The 21,004-nt window shown below is 51.7% G+C and overlaps 2 protein-coding genes, 1 long non-coding RNA gene and 1 other non-coding gene across 4 annotated transcripts; 1 reads left to right on the forward strand and 3 right to left on the reverse strand.

The window, feature by feature from the left end:
* Window positions 1–66: 66 nt before the first annotated feature.
* SPINK4 (serine peptidase inhibitor Kazal type 4) lies at window positions 67–6,199 on the forward strand. The gene is made up of 4 exons (XM_070248617.1): window positions 67–127; window positions 4,558–4,598; window positions 5,173–5,258; window positions 6,012–6,199. Exons 1-4 carry the CDS (start codon window positions 67–69, stop codon window positions 6,124–6,126), a joined length of 303 nt encoding a protein of 100 aa, XP_070104718.1. The 3' UTR covers window positions 6,127–6,199.
* Window positions 2,430–3,744, reverse strand: LOC138920436 (uncharacterized). Its single transcript, XR_011431599.1, has 2 exons — window positions 3,632–3,744; window positions 2,430–3,219 (listed from the first exon to the last, which is right to left on the reverse strand). It is a non-coding gene; the product is annotated as an uncharacterized lncRNA (long non-coding RNA).
* Window positions 6,200–10,178: 3,979 nt separating the features above from the next.
* BAG1 (BAG cochaperone 1) lies at window positions 10,179–20,956 on the reverse strand. The gene is made up of 7 exons (XM_070248762.1): window positions 20,530–20,956; window positions 19,022–19,150; window positions 17,149–17,231; window positions 15,508–15,621; window positions 13,705–13,812; window positions 12,571–12,633; window positions 10,179–12,031 (listed from the first exon to the last, which is right to left on the reverse strand). The coding sequence occupies exons 1-7, from the start codon at window positions 20,564–20,566 to the stop codon at window positions 11,942–11,944; spliced, it is 624 nt and encodes a 207-aa protein (XP_070104863.1). The 5' UTR covers window positions 20,567–20,956; the 3' UTR covers window positions 10,179–11,941.
* MIR8950 (microRNA mir-8950) lies at window positions 11,546–11,690 on the reverse strand. The gene is given in 1 exon segment (NR_127947.1): window positions 11,546–11,690. It is a non-coding gene; the product is annotated as a microRNA mir-8950 (primary transcript).
* Window positions 20,957–21,004: the final 48 nt, after the last annotated feature.

Consider the following 21,004-nt stretch of genomic DNA (forward strand, 5'->3'; position numbering starts at 1 on the left):
CAGGCCCCCCATCCTTCCCCCGGCCCAGGCCCCCGCTAGCTCAGGCCACCTCAGCCCAGGATCAGCATGGCCGTCCGCCTGTGGGTGGTCGTCTTGACCTTGGCTGCCCTCCTCGTTGTGGACAGACGTGAGTGGGCAGAGCCTGGATTCTCTGTGGCTTGGTGTTGGTAGGTGAGCTTGGGTGGGACAGGGGCAGGGCCTGGAGCCCCCTGTGAGGCCTCGGTTTTCTGCATATTCCTTCTTTCTGCATGCCTCCACTGTGGTGGGGAAAGCCCCTGGCTAGGAGGAAAGAAACCTGGGTTCAAATCCTGACTTTGGCCCAGAATTGCAAAAGTTCACTCCCCCCGTGGGGCCTCATTTCTCCAGCTGTGAGGTAGAAGGTTGTTCTAGCTCAAAGCTGCCCTGAGCAACTACTGGGCTAGAGCAGCGGCAGGCAGAAGGGAGCAGGCCTCTGGCGGGGAGAGGGGCAAGTCTGCTGGCTGCAGGGCGGTGGGTGCTGAAGGGAGACTGGCCTGCGTCCTCTGAGCTCCCCCTCCGCCTGCTGGGCACAGTGCGGGACTGACAGCAAGCAAGCATGTGAGCACGGGAGCCCCGCCCCGGGCGGGACACACACAGCTGGAGCGGGGCCTCCTCGGGGCCTGGGCATCTCTACAGCCTCACACTTAGTGACACTACCAGGCATTGTTCTGGGCCCTTAAAATAGGCCAGTGACTAAAACAGAGTAAAAGAACTGTCCTGATGGAGCTTAAATCCAATGCCAGAGCAGGGAGGGGAACAGACAGTAAACAAGATTGGTGCAGTGTGTGTTCAACAGGATGTCAAAAGGTGATAAAGGTTAAAGGGAAAATATTGGCAGGGTGTTGGAGATTGGAAGGGGGTTGCAATGTTAAATCAGGAGAATTCTCTCTCAGAGTCTGATATTTGAGCAAAACTTGAAGGAGGTGGCAGTGAGCCATGTGGATAACTGGGAGAAGTGGGTTCCAAGCAGAGGGAACAGCCAGTGCAAAGGCCCTGAGGTAGGAGCATGCCTGGAGTGTTTGAGGTACCGCAAGGAGGCCAGTGCAGGAGGAGGGGAGTGAGAGGCAGGGTGCAGAGTGATGGGAGAAGAGATGATAGAGGCAACTGGAAAGATACTGGGTAAGGCTTTGAAGGCCAAATGAGAGGCACTGAGGGTTCCAAGCAGAGTTATGTGTTAAAAAGATTGCTCTGGTTGCTACGTCGAGAATAGACTAAACAGGGAAGCAGGGAGACTACTTATGACCCACCTGGACAAAGCCATGATGTTATAGGGCAGGGCCTGGCAGGACCCCAAGGCCATTGACCTCATGGCTAGTCCCACACCCATTTCCCCAGCCAGGGACATAGATTTAGGGGCTGGAGCAACGAGAATGGGTCTGGGGGCTCTGACCCAGCACAGCCTGCTTCCTCCCAGCCTGGCATCTCTTTCCTGAGCAACACCGAGGAGCTCTGCCCTGAAGAGCGTCCTTGTGCCCATTTCAGAGTCTTGCCTGGGCGGAGTGAGGAGGGGGCACCTTGGGCCAAGGTCAAGGACAGCCTGGTGGCAAATGCAATTTCTTCCTGCATCCTCCAGGAAGGAAGGTTCTGAAGTCCTCCTTCCCATAATGCACTTATGGTCAGTTCCTTGAACAGTCACTGTGTGGAGGGCATTGCCACATGGGAGCAGAGACAAAGGAGCCCCAAGGAGCTCCTTTAGGTCCATGGGAGGCAGGACTGACCCAGCGAGTGGGATAGCATGTGGCGGCATGAAAGAAGCTGCTATGTTCTGAATGTCTGTGGGCCCCAAAATTCATGTGTTGAAACCCTAACCCCCCAAGGTGATGGAACTGGGAGGGGACTTTTGGAAGGTGAGTAGGTCAGGAGGGTGGGGCCTTCAGGAATGGGATTAGTGTCCTTATAAAAGAGGCCCCAGGGAGCTCCCTCGCTCCTTCCCCCATGTGAGTACACAGGGAGAAAGAGGGGCTATGAACCAGGAAGATGGCCCTTGACAGACACCAAATCTTCTAGGGCCGTGATGTTGGACAGCCCAGCCTCCAGAACCACGAGAAATAAGTGTTTGTTGTTTATAAGCCCCCAAGTTTTCGGTATTTTTGATATAGCAGCCCAAATGGACTAAAACAGAAGCCTGAATTCAGGCCTGCTCAGGAAACACTGGGGGCATCAGGGAAGGTTTCGCGAGGAGGTGGCATCTGAGCCTCGAGACGAGGGTGTGAGTCAATAGGAAGAGAAGGGGAACAAGGACATTTCAGGCAGAGGAACAGCATGGACCAGAGCAGAGCCTGTTCTGGGAGGAGCAAGCAGAGAGGGCTAGCTGGGCGTGGGCACATGGAGGGGTGCACAGGAAGGGAGCCCAGAGAGGAAGTTTGGCATCAGCCCATGCTGTGCCCTAAACATAAGATGAACAAGCTTAGTGACCATGACAGGAAGCCATGCAAGGGCTTTATACTTTTTTAATGCTTTTTGGTCCCTTATTAGTTACATACCATGAAATGCACAAATCATATCACTCAAGGAATCTTGCTCAATGAGTTTTGACAATGCATATTCCTGTGTAACCCAAACCCCTATCAAGACACAGAACATTTCTATTGCCCCAGAAATTTCCCTCCTGCCAGTCAATTCCCTCCCTGACTCCACCTCCAGAGGCAACCACGGCTCTTTCTTCCACCATAGGTTAGTTTGGCCTGTTCTAGAATGTCACATAGAAAGTTGCATTGTGGGGCTGGCCCTGTGGCTAAGTGGTTAAGTTTGCGTGCTCCGCTGCAGGCGGCCCGGTGTTTCGTTGGTTCAAATCCTGGGCGCGGACATGGCACCGCTCATCAAACCACGCTGAGGCAGCATCCCACAAGCCACAACTAGAAGGACCCACAACGAACAATATACAACTATGTACCGGGGGGGCTTTGGAGAGAAAAAGGAAAAAAAATAAAATCTTAAAAAAAAAAAAAAAAGAAAGTTGCATTGCCCCCCAGGCTGCCCACGACCTTGGCCCGAGGTGGTCCCTCCATACGGCAGGTAGTCTTTTGCGTCTGGCTTCTTTTGCAGGTTTCAGCAGGTTTTCGAGGTTCAGCCATGCTGTTGCATGTGTCAGTTGTCTATTCCTTTTTATTGCTGGGCTGTATCCCTCTGTGTGTGTGTGTGTCAACAGTCTCTCCATCCTCCTGTTGAAGGACATCTGGGTAATTTCCAGTTCCAGCAATTCTGGCACAGAAAGGGTTGTGAGCAGTGTGGTGATGGGCCAGACCTGCACTTGATGCCCCAATGCCACAGTGCGACAGCACATCAGAGGTCTTTTACTCTCTATTCCCCTCTCCCCCTCTACCCTGGAAATTGCTAGCAAGAGCATCCCCAGGAAAAGCTAAAACCACAGTGCTCTGCATGCCTCCCAGTGACGGAGAGCTCTCCACTTCTGGAGACAGCCTCCTTCACTGAGACATAGTTCCCACCGAGAGAAAGTTCTGGAACCCAAACCTGCCTTCTGAAGCCTCCTCGCATGGATGGGCTCTGCCCTGTGACGCTGAGAAGAGTCACCTCTCCCTTGTTCCCAGGACAGCCCTTCAGAGACTTGGGGAGCCACCCACCCTCCTCCACTTTACAGACACCTTCCCTCCACCTGTGGCCTTGGATGTGGCTCCGGTTCCCTCCTCCCCGTCATGCTCGCCAGTCACGTCACAGTTGGCTCGTGTCCTGGAAGCAGTTCGTCTAGACCTGGAGGGGCTGTGGGGCACACAGGTGTGAGTGGAGAGAACCAGGCTGTGTGCATCCCAGCGCTGCCCTCAACAAGCTGTGTGCTTCCCCTGTGAGTTTCCCGTTTCCCCAGGAAACAGAGTCGGATCTGCACGTGGTCTATGCGGGGTGCTCAGGGGTGACACCCATGGAGGATGAGGGAAGTTGACTGTGATGCAGTGCAGCAGAGGCCTCCGATGACCCAGCGGGGAGCTTGGCGCTGGGTGGCCCTTCAGCACTGTGTGAAGGCAGACGAGGGGTTTGGGCCGTTGTACCCACATCAACCCGGGGTGGACACGGGCTGTTTCTGGGAGGGGGATGCGACCTTGGGCAAGGCACTCCCCTTCTCTGAGACTAATTCCTGGGAAGGAACGCAATATCCCTGGCAGCTGAGGAATGAGTGCCTCAGCCATTGGTGGGGTCTGGCTGGCAGGCCACAGCATCCACTACTGCCTCCTTTGCTCCCTGTCACATGGCAGTGAGAGGTGTGAATAGTTAAGAGCACAGATTCTCAATGCCGGGCACACAGTAGCTGAATTGCTATTTTATTGTTATATGGTACATAACAATCTCAGTGGAATCTGACGAGGAACAGGCTGGACTGTCACCTCCCTAATTCTTTACTTTCTCTCTCTGTTTATGTAACCCGAGGTCACAGCGGCTTTCTGGGAACCTCACTGTCTGGTGACTCACTACTTTCCTTGAGGAATTCCGAGTTGGGTAGTGGCTGGGATAGGTCCCCTGCAGGTCCTGAGGCCCCTGGACCAGGGCCTGGAGCTGACATCACTCAATTCTTGCCTTTTTGCCTTTCAGAAGTGCCAGCGTCGGCAGGAAAGCCCATTTTCTCAAGAATGGTAAGGTGGCCATGGCAGTTCTGGCCCCAGGGCTGCTGTTCTGGCCTTTCGCCTGCAGAGGGGAGCCCTCTCCATCATCCATGCTGGGAAACCAGCGTTTTTCTTCTTTACACTCCTGCTCAGATGACTCCGATGGCTCCACAGTGGCCGGGGTGGCCTCCTGAGCCTATATGTTCCCAGAGTAGCCCTTCCAGGCCGAGCAGGCCCAGCCCCCTTGCCAAAGTTGCAAACTTGACCTCAGGGCCCTGGAGAGATCTGCGCGACCGGGTCTCCAAGGCCCCGCTGCGGCAGTGAGATCCCCGGCCCAGGTCCGGCAGGACGGCACGCTCTCTGCTCCGCACAGTGCAGAGGGCAGGCCACGGGGTTCTGGCCCGGGAGGCGACCCAGTGCACTGATGGCCTTGTGGAGTGTGCCAGCCTCTCCACCACACTCCGCCGTCTACCCCTGCACTCTGGAGCACAGACACCAAGGGGTCCCTGAACCCCAATTCCACCTTGGCCCTGGCTCTGCTGTCTCCGGGGCCCAAGGCAGTGGCACTGGCCTCCTTGAGACCCTCATCCCACTCTTCACCTAGGGGACAGGAGGCACAGAGCCACCTCCAGCCATCAGCATCGGCGTCTTGGCCATCAGCCTGGCAGAGCCCAGCGCCACTTACTCTGCGCCAGCCCAAGTGCCAGACACTTTACATGCATTATCTCAATTATTCACAGGTCTCGCAGATGAGGAAACTGAGGCTTGGAGAGTGGAAATGGCTCTTCCAAGTTTACACAGCCAATCAGTGCGGCACCCAGGTCTCCAGGGCCCGGGGCCTCCACTGCACCGCCCTGCCTCCCACCCCGACCCCTTCCCAAGGCTGACCAAGTTCTGACTCTGACCTCAGGCTGGCCTGAAACCCTTTCAGACCGAGCCTCAGTCAAGCCCAGGCCCTGTCCCACTTCTCCAGCCTTCTCACACCAAGAGCCCGGGAGGTCATGCAGGGCAGGGTGAGTTCAGGAGCCCAGGGAGGATGGTCTCCTGGGAATGATGGGTGGTGCTGTCTCCTGGGGTCCTCAGCGGAACCAGCGCAGAGGTTCTAGTGAGACCCTCTGAGGAGTGTGTGCACCCATCCCCAGGAGCTTCAGAGCACAAACTCATTCCACACACTTAAACACAGGGACACACCTGGATGCCCGCATACCTGGGCTCAGCAGACACAGGTGCACACTTTGTACACTCCCACAGCCACAGCCACACACACACATACCAGCAAACACACCAAGGGGCCCCTAGTGGTTGGTTCCATGCTCACTGGAGCCACGCTGGCACCTTCTTGAATTGGGCTCCTCCCTGGAGCCCTGCTGGTTCAAGCAGAGCCCCTGGGTCCCTCGCTGCCTCTGAATCCCTGTGCGCCCTCCCTTCCTCCCTCCTCCACAGCCCATGTGACCACGTGGCAGAGTCTCTAGACTGTCCCCAGACATCCAGCCTGGTCTACGGCACTGACCAGGTCACGTATGACAATGACTGCCAGCTCTGCTTGACCCGGATGTAAGTCCACCCCCAGCTTCCCCTGGGCTTGCTTGGGTGGTCCCATCTCTGTGCACACGCATCTGAAAGGAGCAAGACTTGACCTGCATCATCCTTCACACACACTCGGCCTGAGCAGAGTCCTCCACCATGACAGGGGCCCCCAACAGACTAAACACAACTGTAATTCAAAGGCAGCATGTGGCCCAGCAGAAAGCCACGGCTGGGACAGGGCTGTGGGCGGGGCAGAGACCTGGGTTCTTCTGGTTCTACCCCTGACTCACTAGGCAACCTCACTTGTCTATTTATTCCTCCTGCCAGCAATTCTGTATTGAGTACCTACTATGTGCTGGATGCTGGGGCTACCACAGGACAATGAGCTAGACAGCATGACGCCTCCCGGGCATGTGCTCAGTCTGTGGGGGAAACCACGCTGACCATCAGCCAACTGCAGCACAGGATGCTCAAGGCTCAGACGGGGCTGCCCAGGGGACTGGGGGTGCAGGGCAAGGGCAGAGAAGACTTCCCAGAGGAGGTGACATCTCAGCTCAGCCCTGAGGGAGTAGAAATGAGCTAGGAAAAGGCAGGAAGAAGGGAAGGTAATTCTAAGTAAAGAAATGAGTTTGGAAAGGTCTAGAAGGGAAAGGAAGTCTCTATTTGAGGAAATATAAGAAGCTGGATGTGCTGGAGGATAAAGTTTAAAGGAGAATGGGAGAGGCAAGAAACGAGTCTAGAGAGGTGAGCAGGGCCACATAAGACCCTGGTACGTCAGATTGCCCATTTGGTCTCATTTCCTCATTAATAGGACCCTTGAGCTGACCAGAGCTCAGAGAAATCGTGGAAGAGAAGAAAGCCTTTGGAAGCTGTAGCCCTCTAGACAGATGGGCAGGACAGCAGGACAGGGTGCTAACTTAGCAAAAGATCATGACAATGAAAGACTCACGGTTACATGGTGGGTGGAAGTGACAGGCTGGGAGGCTGGACGTGAGGAGTAGGGGGTGCAGGGAGACAAGAGCAACATTCCTAATGTGTGAGCTTGGGCGGCTGGCGGTGCCATGTGCCCACACGGGGGGCAGGGGGATGGAGTAGGTTTGTGCAACAATGCTGCTTGTGGACAGTTGGGCCTCTGGGACCTCTCAGTGGAGAAGTGCAATGGACAACTGCACGAACAGGCCCAGAATTCAGGACAGAGGTCCAGGCCAGACAGATTTGTAGCCACTAGCATGCAGTGGCGGTTGGAAGCCCAGACAGCTGAAATCTCCCAGGGGGGAGTGCAAGAGAGAGAAGCCCTAGAAGGATATGCCCAGGGCGCCCTGAGCTGCCCTGCACCACACATTGGGTGGGTGGGTAGGGCTCAGCAGCGTGTTTGGAGGGACTGGGCCAGTGTCCCTGACGGAGACATTCCAATTCTTAAGGAAGTGGCCTCATCCTTGTCTCCTGTGACCCTATAAAAACCAAGAGGACATCCAGATCAGGAAGGATGGCAAATGCCAATCCCACAGGAGCCCCTTAAGCCAGGAAGCTTCAGGCTGGAGAGCGGTGGTGGCAATGGAGAGGATGTGACGTGAAATAAAAGATGCAGCCAACCCAGCCCAGTGAGCCAGTTATCTTTTGGGACTCCGAGGAGGCAGCTGTAGGGGTGGAGATCTTGCCCTGTCCGCCCTGCTCTGAACCTGATGCCCTCTCCATCACTCCAATGCTCCTCCACCCCTGAGAGAGCCCAGGTATCTTCTGTCTGCCTGAGGTCAGGGCTCTGAGAGGCCAGCCCAAGCCCAGGTCACAGCCCAGCGCTCCTGTCTGCCCCCACCTAGCCTGTCACTGAGGCCAAGAACCTAGGTGAGATCAGTACCCTCCGTCACTGCCAGGGTACATCGCCCAGCCTCAGACGGCCTTTGTGAGGGTCCCACATCCCTCGTGGCCTCCCTGGGTTATACTGGTGCCCTGAGTCTCTCTCTCCCTCTCTCTCTCTCTCTCACACACACACACATACACCCCCCACCATGACTGATATTCAGGCAGCTTGTTAAAACCTTGAACTAGGTCTGTAAGTTGAAGGCAGGTGCTGCCCCGAGCCCTTGCGTGCCCCCGGAACCCCGGCCACCCACAGTGGATGACTCCAGACCTTGCTCTGCTCTTTGCGTCAACATCCACTGACTGGTTGTAAAATATATGACATTAGCCATGACCTCAGGCACACACAGCACACATGCACACATACCACAGCCCACAGGAACACGCAGCATCCAGAAACCCCATAGAGAGAGATCCCAGCCTGTGGCATATGTCAAATACCCGCTTGTTTGCCCAAAGCCTACGGGAGGAGCCTCTTAGAAATGGTGGCAGGAGAAAGGAGTGCGGAGATGGGCCTGGCCAGGAGGAAGCAGTTTCACATGGACCCAGATTCCTGCTCTAGGGTGGGCAACAGAGCAGGAAACGCCCAGTGGGAAAACACACACACCAAGGTCTGGAAGGAGAGTGGGGGCAGGGAAGGCAGGAACCAACATTCCCCGGACCATCGAAATGGGAACTCCGGGCATGAATGGTTGCTGACACAGTCGCAGGTGACAGGGACTGTGAGGTCACCCACAGCCCTTCTACTGCTACTGATAATAGAAACTGCTGTTTCCCACCCGCATAGGAATGATGTATGATTAAATTTGGCTGTGAGAGACCAAAAAACCAAAACAACAGTAGCTTAAACAGATAAAAGTTAATTTCTTTCAAACACAGACCTATGTAGTATGCCAACTCCACGCTCCTTCCATATTGTTACTCTGCTATCCTCATCACACAGTTTCCACCTCAAGTTCCAAGATAGCTGCTCCAACTCCAGCCATTATGTCTACATTCCAGTTGAGAGGAAAAGAAAGGCACGCTACTGGCTCTGATGATGCTTCCTATAAGATGTATACACTGTCTGCATCCCATTGACTAAAACGTGGTCTCTTAGCCATGCTGGTGCAATAAGACTGGGAAATATAGTTTTTATCTCATTGGCCATGTGCTAAGCTGAGAACTAGGAGTTCACTCATTGTAAGAGGAGAGTGGGTATTGATGACATCTGAGTCTCTGCCCTTAGCGGGAAGCCCCTCTTACACCCAAGTAGCACAGCTCAGCCAACCATCCCCTCAGTGACCTTCCATCCTAGGCATCTGCTCACACGATGAAAAACCACAGAGACCAAGCCTAAATAACGTGCCAGGCACCTAATTCCCAATTTTCAAATGTGGAAACTGTGGCCCCACTTCTGGGAACCACCCTGGAACGCATCTATGGCATGTGCCCCGCTGCCCTGGCCATTGCTGATTGGCCAGGTTCTTCCCCAGGACTTTTCAAATTGAAAATAAGGAAACAGAGGCAGCTCCTCCCCGGTAGTGAAGCTGTAAGATGGATGAAGTGGGGGCTGCCGGCAGCCACATTTCCTACTTTGGAAGAAGCAGGATTGAGCGAACAACACCAACACGCAAAGAAAGCCACATGGAGAGTGATTCCGGGTAATGTTTGTGTGCCTGAAGCCCAGCTGCCCCTGACCCTCCCCAAGTCACCTGGGATAACTCGACATGCTGCCAATAAGTTTTCTGTTTTGACAATCTCTTTGGAATTAGGTTTCTGATACTTTCGACCAAAGAAGCCTAACTGCCAGAGGAAGGAGGGTTTCCTGGAGGAGGTAACCATCAAGTTGGGCCTTGAAGGATAAGTGGAATCGTTAACTGAACAGCCTGTGGGAGATTCCTCCAGCTCTGCGAGGCTGAAGGATGACTGTGGGATCACAGAGCCCCATCTGTCCCCCTGCAGTGGGACTGATCCTGTCCCAGGAAAGTGGGCAGCTGAGGAGTGTCCTCTCCCTGCTCACAGGCAGAAACACCCTTGGACGGGCAGGTCTGCGTGGATGGGCTGTGGGCACAGGCCCCGGGCAGCACCCTGCACGTGTGCTGGGCAGCCCATGCCTTAGGGCCTCTTTTCTCAACCCTTAAATAAGACGGGGCGTTGATGCTGTGAACTCCAGCGCTGCTGTAGCTCCAGCGGCCAAGTGCAGCCGTGGGAACTGCACTCTCGACATGTGGATCCAACACTCAGTCATCCTCCAAATATTTATTAAGCACCTACTATAAACCAGACAACGTGCCGAAATATGCTGTTAAGACAAAGAGGCTCCTTAACCAAGGGACGTACAGTCTACTGTTAAAGGCAGATAGTAATCAAAAAATCCCATAAATAAATCATCACAGACTATGACAAATGCTGTTTATCATACAGAAAAGAAAAGTCATGGCAAGCTGTAAGAGGACGTCACCTGGGGGCTTGATACGTTCTCAGACAGACGGCAGGTGAGGCTTCTCCATGGAAGAGATATCTGAGTTAAGTTCTGAAGACTGAATATGAGTCATCCAGGACAGGGAGGTGGGGGGCTGTCCAAGCAGAGGAACCATGTGTGCAAAGACCCCAGGTCAGGTGAGAGTACAGAGCATCTGAGGACCCAAACCAAGACCAGAGTGGCTGACAGCAGAGAGCAAACAGGAGAGCGGCTGGAGAGGAGATGTGAGGAGTGCAGGGCAAGGACACTGGCCTTGATCCTAAGAGGAATGAGGAACCACGGGAGCTTTCTAAGCAGGGGACCGACACCATAAGATTTGCACTTCATGATCACTCAGCATGCTGGGTGGAGAATGAATTGGAGAGAGCCAGAGAGGAAGTGGAAAGACCAACATGTGAGATAAATAGAGGGAGAGGGAGAGAGAGAAAATGAGAGTGAGCTACCCCCTGTCAGTTGGGCGGCAGTAGAGATGAAGAGCAAAAACTGCCCATCTTTATGTCCTGGCACTGTGGAAAAAAATGGGGTGAGTTCTAGCACACAGGGCCACTCTCAACTTTGTTAAACATAAGCTACGACTAGAAACACCACTTTATCTATCCAAAAAAAAGTTTAAACACTCTTCTGCTTGCTGATGTGTATATAAACTGTTTTCTGGATTTTTAAAAAAATAACAGTGGGGGTAGGAGGCAGGCCACAAAATGCAGAACAGCCTTGAAGGAAATAGGCTCTCAAGAAGGTACGGCTGACAGAAACGCCTCTGAAGGAACTCCTGGGAGGTTTATGGTTCCCTTCCCCACCCACCGGCTTTCCTCACCCTGGCTCCCCTCTCTGCCCCTCCGAAGCCATGGTTCTGACTTGGTTGCAAGCAGAGACTCAGATGACACTGGGTTCTAACTTTCTAGTGATTTGCCTGGGGACAAGGAAGTCTAGGCATTAACCACAGGCCCCACCCCAGGAATGGCCCCTGAGATCTCACAGCCTGTGGCTGGACAGGGTCACTGGAAGAGGAGAACGGGGTCTGTGAACCGACCACCGAGTCCCAAAATTAGGTCACAACAAGGGATACTTGGACTACCTGTGCGTCAAACACCTGCTCTGAGCCATTCCCAACACTCCTGACCAGATGCAACACGTCTACAGGACTATGGGACCACAGAGCAAAAAGGCCTCATGTATCTGAAGACTGGGGTAGCCTATAAACCTGCAACTACCCCAGGACAAATGAGAGCTCTCACTACCCAAAGCAAGCACCCAAAGGTCAGTAGAGCCGGGAAGACTTGGGAGGCGAGGCTCTCCAGACAAGGCGGGAGAGCACGGCCACAGAGACAGGAGAGAAGACAGACAGGAGCTGTACTTAAGATTATAAGACAATACTCGTTCATTGAGAGCAGGCGAAGGAGAAGGAAAAGTGGCAACCAGCCAGTTGTCCCCAGCAGCCCTGGAGAAGTCAGGTAACTTCTGCTCCGGGCAGGGCAGAGCTGGTGGCGCTGTTCTTCAGGGCAGCACAGGCTCTCGCCGCCTCACCTCACTCGGCCAGGGCCAAGTTTGTGGACTGCAGCCGCTCCGTCTCCTGGCAGATGTTCTGCTCCACCGTGTCACACTCAGCGAGGAATGCCTACAAGACAAACGCAGGGCAGTGAGGGTCCATACAGGGCTGGCCAGGCCCGGCCCACACAAGGCTCTTGGCTCGGCCATTCTGGGGAACCCCTGGGTGACTGACTTAGGGTGAAACAGGCTGTGCAGGGACGAAGGTGGCCTGGGCTCCAAAGTGAGGAGAGGGAGGTAGAGGGAAGCACAGGACCAGGGTTTGTGACAATGCTCTAAGGCCAAGAACCCCCAAAAGGGTGGTGAGGACAGGAAGCCTTGCCCCTGCGACTGCACAATTTCAGCGGGCACTGCACGCACGAACGGTGCCTCCTGGAGCTGTGTAGCGTGTCAGCCCTGTCTGCTCTCCAGAGAGCCTCCTTCCCAGTTAGCTTAAATTCAGATATGATTACAGCGATACGAAACGCGCTCTTATGCTCCGGGTTCATGCTGAGAAATAACCAAAAAATGCCCACAGCACACACCACACGTCTACTCTACCCTACTTTGAACAGACACACACACACACCTCTCAGCACATGGCGCTTCGTAATGCTCTGCCACACTCACCTGAACCCTCTTCACTAGGCCCTTCCTTTTCAGTCTACTGTCTTTGAAATTTTCTGGCAGAATCTGTGGAAGATTAAATTGATACATAAATAATCCTCAGTGAAAATGACATAAGAACACGTCAGAAATATCCACAGTGGGGGCTGGCCTGGTGGCACAGTGGTTAAGTGCGCACGTTCCGCTTTGGCGGCCTGGGGTCCGCAGGTTTGGATCCCGGGTGCAGACACGGCACCTCTTAGCAAGCCATGCTGTGGCAGGCGTCCCACATAAAAAGTAGAGGAAGATGGGCACGGATGTTAGCTCAGGGCCAGTCTTCCTCAGCAAAAAGAGGAGGATTGGCAGATGTTAGCTCAGGGCTGATCTTCCTCAAAAAAAAAAAGAAATACCCACAGTACACTAAACAGGTCACAGGTCACCAATGTGAATGAGACGTGCATGTTCAGGAAGCATTTCCCGGGGTCTGGACCATACATGACCCTTCCCATGGCTCTCACATCTACAAACGCTCCCTCTGTTCTCAGCGTCTGGGTCATAGAAACCAATCTGTAACCCGGACTTTGTCCTTTCACTGTTTACTATGTATGGATACCATGTCCTGGCCAGATGATGAGCTCACTGTGGCAGGAAAACACCTTCTGCTTCTTCTTTACAAACCCCCTCATCCCCCTAGAATCCCAAGCCAAGTGGTTCGCCCTCAATAATGAGGCATCAGGCTACAGATGTCATTACCATCAACTGTAACAGGGAACGTGGCATCAGTGACTCCCAACAGGCTCACGAGAGCAGGGTCTGACTGAATTACGTACAGGTAAGGAGCTCAGTGGAATACCAGTCGTCTGAGCATCAGGAAAGTGAAACCCTGTGTCCCTCTGACCATGACACCATGGAGCATGTGGGTCCCAGCTTCACAAGGATTAGATGCTACTAGCATGCACAAATAAAAATGACACAAGCCCTATCTTGGTGTGGTGTGAGGCCTAGAAATCAGGAACTGTTGTATCTTTCTGTGTATTCCCTGAGGCCCTGGCATGCAGTAGGCACTCAATACTCTCAGGCAAGAAGAGTGCCTTAGTGAAACAGTGAAACTGACGAAATGCAGTCTAAGGAAACTAGTTCTGCTGACTCCTTACTTACCAGTGTGTCAATCTCCTCCAAGATCTTCATAAACTGCTCAATTGTGGCTTTTACTTTCCTATCAAGTCTGCAGAGAGCTTCAGCTTGCAAATCCTTAGCCAGAAAACCCTGTGGAGGAATAATACATTACTGCAAGGGTTCATTGAGGCCGATGGAAAGCTCCAAGCCACAGCACTGATAAAGCAGCCACAACCACAGTCCACGTTTCCCCAAGAGGCTGGTCCAGACCTCAGAACCATAATTTCATCTTCTGGAAAAAACAGAAAAGCTGGCCTGGGCCATCCCAAGCACTGTGACAGGCTGCAGGCCACTCTCTCTCATGTGGCCTACTGGAGCTGCAAATGCCTCCTGAGGCCTGGCTCTGGTGAAGCCCCAGGCCCCAGTGTCTACCCACACACAAGAGGCAGGCATTAAGAGCACAGGGTTTAGAGTCTGATAGGCCTGGGCTCGTATTCCAACTGCCATGGACTGGCCTGTGCTCTTGAGCAACTGACTGAACCTATCTGCACCCCAGTGTCCTCATCTTTAAAATGGCGCTTATGATACCCACACCCCAGAGGGCTACTATGAGGACAAAGGGGAATCTATGTGGACCCTCAATATAATTCTCGACACAAATGTGCTAACAAATGGCAGCACCTGCATTATTCTTATTAAATTGTCTTGCTGTATATTCACACTGCATGGCCTAATGACCAGGTAGCTGGTGACAACAGGTGGACAGCAGGGATCTCTGAGGGCGTGTATCAAAGCTGAGAGCTACAAATGCAGGTCTGACAACATGGAGAAAACATTAGCCAGCAATTCCAATTCAAAGAATTCATTCTCATAAAACAATCAGAAATGGTCAAAAATGATCTATGTCCAAGGAGAGTCAAAGAAGCATTATGCATAATGGTAAAATAATGTTAGGTGAGGAAGAGAGAATTGGTTAGGTCACTAGGATACATTCATATATAATAAAATATTATGCAAGTTTTAAAAACTATGATCATTTTTAATGACATAAGAAAATGTTCTATTTTTTAATCCAATAAAAGAATAAGTTACAAAGTGTATATAGAATTAAATCAGCTATTTCTAAGATGAAAAAATAGATTCAAGTCTTTAGCAATGGTTATCTCTGAGTCAGGGCCTTACAGGTAATTTTTATTTTCCCTATTAGTGCCCACATGTTTATTTAAAAGTTATGTACAATCAGCATGTATTACTTTTATAATGAGAACACATCCATTAATCTTATAAAATGAGAGTGTCAAAAAGAAATACGTGTTTTGAGGCTGTTCCTAATCCTTACCTGGGTTTCAGTACCCCATCTCTAATATGAGGAATTGAATAGGATGACTCCTCACTAAGATCATACTCAACTTGGACCTTCTATGAATCTACAAAATGTTCTTTGCCTTGCCACACACACTGTAACAGACTAGGCTGCGAGAAGCTAACTATTCTATTTCAGACATATGTGATCCTAGCACAGCAGGTGCTCTCCTAGGAGCACAAATGGTCACTGGCTGGGCTTTGAAAATAACAATGACGATACGCTTACAAAGCACTTGGTATGTGTCAGGCTCAAACTATTATTTAATCCTCACAACAACCCTCAGAGGGAGGTGCTGTCATCATCCCCTTTTTACAGATGAGGACCTTAGACTAAAGCAAGCTTACCCACAGTAACAGAAAGGGTAGAGCCAGGATCTGCACCCAGGAGTATGACTACAGAGGCTGCCCTCGTCACCGCTCATTCCTATCTCCGCAAAGTTCTCAGAGAAGGGAGAAAGTCAAAGGCCGCTGAGAGATTACCTGCTGGATTCCGGTAAGCTCCTTGTTCAACTCTTCCAGCTGGTCAGCTATCTTCTCCACAGACCTCTCCAGATCTTTCAACTTCTTTAGTTCAACCTCTTCCTCTGGACTGTTCTAAAATGAAGTCAATAATCACCAAGAACAGTAGCCTCTGTCAGGAAAAAAAAACCTGACCACAATTGAGCTAAACGACTGAGAAAAAATAGTTTTAACTCTCCTGCTTCTTCGAAACCAAGTCAGAAGGTTATACATTAAGGTTTTCTATCTACAAAGACTCTAGGCTAGAGAGAAGGTATTAGGGAGACATTCTGGCGAGGGCCCTGACAGCTCGGGTTCAGAGAATGGAGCAATCCAAGTTCCAGATTCGACCTCAGCCTGGGGCTGACCATCTACAGACCCCAGACTGAAGCCTGGAGGGTAAACACATTACAGTGGACACCTGTGAGGAGGCCGGACTGGCGAGACAGGTGGGATTCTACTATTCCTTTAAATGGAATTCCTAAATGTCACCCACCAACTGAGCTCTCCCTCTGAATATGACGGTGTTGATGATGAATACTTTTATCACTCCTTCTATGCCAGGCACTATCTGAAGCGCTTGACCTGTATTACTGTTTTAAGTACCCAGGGAGGGAGGTACTGTTTCAGATGATGAAATTGATGGTACTGTAAAGTAACCTAAGGTCACACAGCCCAAAAGAGGTGGAGCTGAGGCTTAAATCAGACTTGGCTCCACAAACCCCAGGACAGCTCCAACTGGAGTCCTATAGCTTCTTCAAACTCAACTCTTGGGTTCTGCTCACTGCCCATCACCATTATCCCTGATCCTTGAGCAAGAAATTGAGAATATTTCTCCTTCTCTCACCTAAACAACTGGTAGACAGGGCCAGCAGCTTCCCACTTTTACACTATCCCAGAATGTTCACATTTTTCTTTGTGGCCAAATCTTGAGCGCCAGTCTCCTGGCAGTTCCAACTCTGGACTAGATTTTCTTCGCCTCCACTTTGCTAATCTCGGCCCTCTCTCCACTCTGAATCAGCCACCTCGCTCCAAGTAAGGGAACTTCATATGACCAACAATTCCACTGTGTCACAATGCAGGACCAGCCATGGCCCTCTCTCGTCACCCAGGGGCTACTGTCCTCACCTGTCACCAACTGGCTCTTTTTCTCCCTCAGTTCTTTAGTCTGAACTTTTCTTTCCAGCCAAAGAGGGTTTTCCCTTGTGGGAGATTTTAGTAAAAAGGGGGAGTTAAATGGAGAGAGACTCCTGAAACTTGCACAGAGTACTGATTTTTAAAATCTACAGGTTTATTTTAACAAAATGCTCTCTTGCAAATTCCCCTCCAAGTGAGTAAGGGCTGTCTCGGGCATCATTTTAACCAGACTAAGATTCCATCACTGACACGTTATGCAAGCAACACTACCGCTCCTTATTCCCAGAGCAGAAGCCCTAAGGAACAGGAGACAGGGCATCTGAGAACAAAACTGGCAACCCCATCCAACAAACAGACTCCATCTGTTTACAGGCAGCTACTTCACCAGTGCAGAAACTGGGTCTCCAATCTGACCTTCTAAACAGAAATACGTATAAAAGACCTTACTCAGTGATCTGAGGTATTCTGGTAGAAAAAGCAATTTACCTTTTTCCCAATTAACATAACCCGGCAACCATTTTGTATTCCAAGTGCTGACAACGGCGTCTCCATTTCTTTCAGAGATTTTCCTGAAAAGATAAGAAAGTCATGCCAACTTGTAAGAACTGCACAATAATGAAAATAGATTTCAGCAAGGGTACAGGAAATAGACAAGCGTGTTCACTAATGAAAAGAGAAACTGGTATAAGCTTTTTAGAAGACGTCTTTTTTTTTTTTTCCCCGCTTCTTCTTCGCAAATCCCCCAGTACATAGTTGCATATTTTACTTGTGGGACCTTCTAGTTGTGGCATGTGGGATGCCATCTCAGCGTGGCCTGACGAGCAGTGCCATGTCCGCTCCCAGGATCCGAAGTGGCGAAACCCTGCGCTGCTAGAGCAAAGCGCGCGAACTTAACCACTCGGGCACAGGGCCGGCCCCCTAGAAGATGTCTTGAGCAGTAATTCCACACCAGGTATCTATCCTAAACAAGTAACTGGACATGTGACTATATATAACTGTTATACAGTAATTTTCAGGGCAAGCTTATTCAGTATAGTGAGAAACTGGAAAGAGCCAAAAGTTCAGGAACAGGGGACTGATTAAATATACATCAGTACAAGAGACTGTAGGCATTAAAGCCCATTTTTTCAGGAAACTTCAATGCCACAGTAAATGTTGATGACCCAGCGTTACAAGAAAAAATGTTATAAAAACTGTATACCTAGTTTTATCAACTAAAAAACAAAACAAAACACACAAACAGGAACCCATACTTCTGGATGCCAGGAAAAACAAAAAAGGCTGGACAGAAATATACTGAAATGCTATGAGGGGTTTTACCCAGGAGAATATTTCCTTCTTTATGCTTTCCTCTATTCTGAAACATGGATTTCTACTGCTGTTATAATTTTTAAGTGAAATTTTTTAAAAAGACAAGGAATTGCACTATAAAGTATAAATAAAAATGCTTCCCATCACTAAATTCTTTATGACTGGCACCAAACAGGATAAATCTGGCCCCACAAGATACCAAAATAATGGCTTCCCACGGGAATGGGAAGACAAGGATGAGGGGGTAGAGAGAGGGTGGGTCCCAGCAGAAACCAGCATCACGCACTGGGCCTGCCCCATCCAGGCCCCTGGTAAGTCTGTTCAACACCTTTTGTGCCAGCACTATGCCAACATGGGACACACAGCAGTCTCTCTGCCCTCATACAGTCTGTTATTCTAACAGAGAAATCAGATGTTCAGCAACCATGAAAACAATTATTTAACAGTAATTTCAACACAAGTTATGCAGCAGTCGTAAGGAGAGCCATACGAACATCCAATGGGAAGAGGACCTAAGGCAAGACTGCCCATACGCCTCATCAGAAATGGTAAGATTTCTGCCTCCCTCACGTGACTTCCACGCTCACACCTGTCCAAATGTTTGAAAGTGTCCAGTACATAGTAGACCCCCAATAAACAGTTGTTGAAGGAATGAATGAATAAACAAGCAAATGAAAACTGTCCCAGTTTGAAAACTGGGAGTTACCGTTAGGTAAGGTTAAAGTGGTTTTGACCTTTTTTTTTTTTCTTGAGGCAGATTAGCCATGAGCTAACTACTGTCAATCTTCCTCTTTTTGCTGAGGGAGACTGGCCCTGGGCTAAGTTCCACGCCCATCTTCCTCTATTATTATACGTGGGATGCCTACCACAGCATGGCTTTTGCCAAGCCGTGCCATGTCCACAGCCGGGATCTGAATCGGCGAGCCCCGGGCCGCCGGGGGGCAGAACATGCAAACTTAAGCACTGCGCCACTGGGCTGGTCCCAGTTAAGTGGTTTTAAACAGGCCCTTTAGCCATAATGGCCCAAAGCTAGAAGAGAAATGCCTACCCTTAAATATGAGTTTTTGAAAAGGCAGCGGGACCCCTGTGGCCTCTTCCACAACCTGGGCCAGGTCTTGAACAATTGGTTCGCTACAGCCCTCTTGTGGGGTAACATGTAGGTCATGCTTCTCATTGCCTGGGGAGAGAGAAAAGTGTTCGATGAAGAAAACTCTTTCACATAAACCAGTATAGGCTGACTATTTATTTACCCAGCCTTCAAGGCCCAGTTCATACACCACCTACTCCAAACAACCTGTCCTCCCGCCACGCCGCCCAGCTCTCCTCTGGTGACCTGCTCAAGGATTTTTGTTTCCTCTATTAAAATAACTAACAATATTAGGGATGTCAGCTAACATTTTAAGCACTTAACACCCATAAGGGGCTGACTAGGCTAATTTCATGCATTATCTTACCTAAATCTCAGAACAATCCCTCAAAATAGGTACTACCTATTATTACCCATTTCGCAGATAAGCAAACTGAGTTCAGTCCAGTCAAGACCTGCCTATGGAGACCCAACTGGGGAGTCAGAACTTGACCTCAGATCTATCTGATTTGAAAGTCAAGGCGTTTCATCACAAGCCATCTGCCTCCCGTGGCGTGACTGCCCTATACTCTGCACTGTCCTAGTCTTGTTTCCTTTGCAGTAATGAGCAAGGGTCTGGTTTTCCTCCAAGTAGCTCCCACTGGGCACAGCAGGGCACATCCAAGGTTGGTGCTCAGGAAATAGACAAATGAGTGAATAAACTTAAACAGCAGAAAATTCCTTTTTGGAGCAGAGGTGCCAATTCTTTTCCAGATATGCGGACAGTAAGGAGGTAGCCTGTGTCCAGCGCATTATGCCAAGCCTTGAGCTCGCTCAATAGCCACATGAAGTCAGCGGAACAGGTGTTACCAACTCTGCTTCACGAGAGGAAACCAGATGCCTGGAAAGGAGACATCCCAAGGTCACCCAAAACTGCAGGATCTAGAATCCTGGTCATCAGATTCCGGGGCCCTGGGTCTCCCTTAGTTGGTCCTGAGGAAACCTCATGGACTCAGCTCCCCGGTGAACTGGCTTTGTTTAGTTTTGTGTCAACTCCAACAGGAGGCAGCCCCAAAGGGAGCGCAGAGTGTACGCCTGGACGCAGGGACCACTCAAACCGCGGACACGAGTTCAGACTCGACACACACGGACGTGTCCAGACACAGAGCAGTCACACACTACGTGGCCAAACACAAGCCTGACACGAAGACCCACAATCACTGCGCAGGCACACAGTAACCCATGCAACCAGGACCCCGACGGCAGGTTCGGACATGGAAGACCAAACAAATGGCCTGAGACAAAATACACCGGCCACATGGAGAGGTGTGCTGCCCCAAGACCCGCACAGAAGCCGGCACCGCGGACACAGGCAGGACCCCACACCTTCGGACGCCGGGACAAACACGAGGACACGTGGCCAAACCCGCCAACCCCGCCGGACCTTCGCAGCCCGGAATTGAGCCCACAGGCCGCCCGCCCGCGCTCACTGTGGGTGACGGTCACGCTGAGCCCGGCTGTCGCCATTTCCTCGCTCCGGGCCTCCTCTTCGCTCGGGGTCACCTCTTCGCTCTGGGCCACCTCTTCGCCCCGGGCCGAGCGAGGCTGCACTTTCTTCTTCACCCGCGGCCTGCGAGCGCCGGCGGCGGCGCCCCTGGTGGATCCGGCATGCCCGCCGGCCGCGCTCCGGATCGATGACCGACAGGGAGGCGGACCGCGCTCGGCCGGCGGCACCGACTGGCGCGGCTCCCGGCCCGACCGAGGGGCGCGCCGCCGGGGGTCCAGCCGCTCCCGGTCGCCTCGCGATCTCCGCGCGCCACCGCGCTCCGCCAGACCCGCGCTTGTTGGCAACCCAGCGGTGGGAGCTGAGCGCGGCGCCTGACACCCGCGTCCGGCCACTTCCCCGCCCTTCCCCGCCCCGGCACCGCCTCCCGCCGGCCCGCCCAGCCGGCCCCTTCCCTCGGA

Source organism: Equus caballus, chromosome 23, assembly GCF_041296265.1.
Source record: "Equus caballus isolate H_3958 breed thoroughbred chromosome 23, TB-T2T, whole genome shotgun sequence".
Classification (NCBI taxonomy): Eukaryota; Metazoa; Chordata; class Mammalia; order Perissodactyla; family Equidae; genus Equus; species Equus caballus.

Excerpts from the sequence above, each read along its gene's own strand:
- SPINK4 (XM_070248617.1), top strand. The coding sequence starts at position 67 with ATGGCCGTCCGCCTGTGGGTGGTCGTCTTGACCTTGGCTGCCCTCCTC. Across the intron at positions 128-4,557 it reads CCTCCTCGTTGTGGACAGAC|AAGTGCCAGCGTCGGCAGGA; the intron begins GTGAGTGGGCAG and ends TTTGCCTTTCAG. Across the intron at positions 5,259-6,011 it reads CCCAGCGCCACTTACTCTGC|CCCATGTGACCACGTGGCAG; the intron begins GCCAGCCCAAGT and ends CCTCCTCCACAG.
- BAG1 (XM_070248762.1), bottom strand. The coding sequence starts at position 20,566 with ATGGCGACAGCCGGGCTCAGCGTGACCGTCACCCACA. Across the intron at positions 12,634-13,704 it reads TGGAGGAGATTGACACACTG|ATTCTGCCAGAAAATTTCAA; the intron begins GTAAGTAAGGAG and ends AATCTTCCACAG. Across the intron at positions 12,032-12,570 it reads GCCTAGTGAAGAGGGTTCAG|GCATTCCTCGCTGAGTGTGA; the intron begins GTGAGTGTGGCA and ends TTTGTCTTGTAG.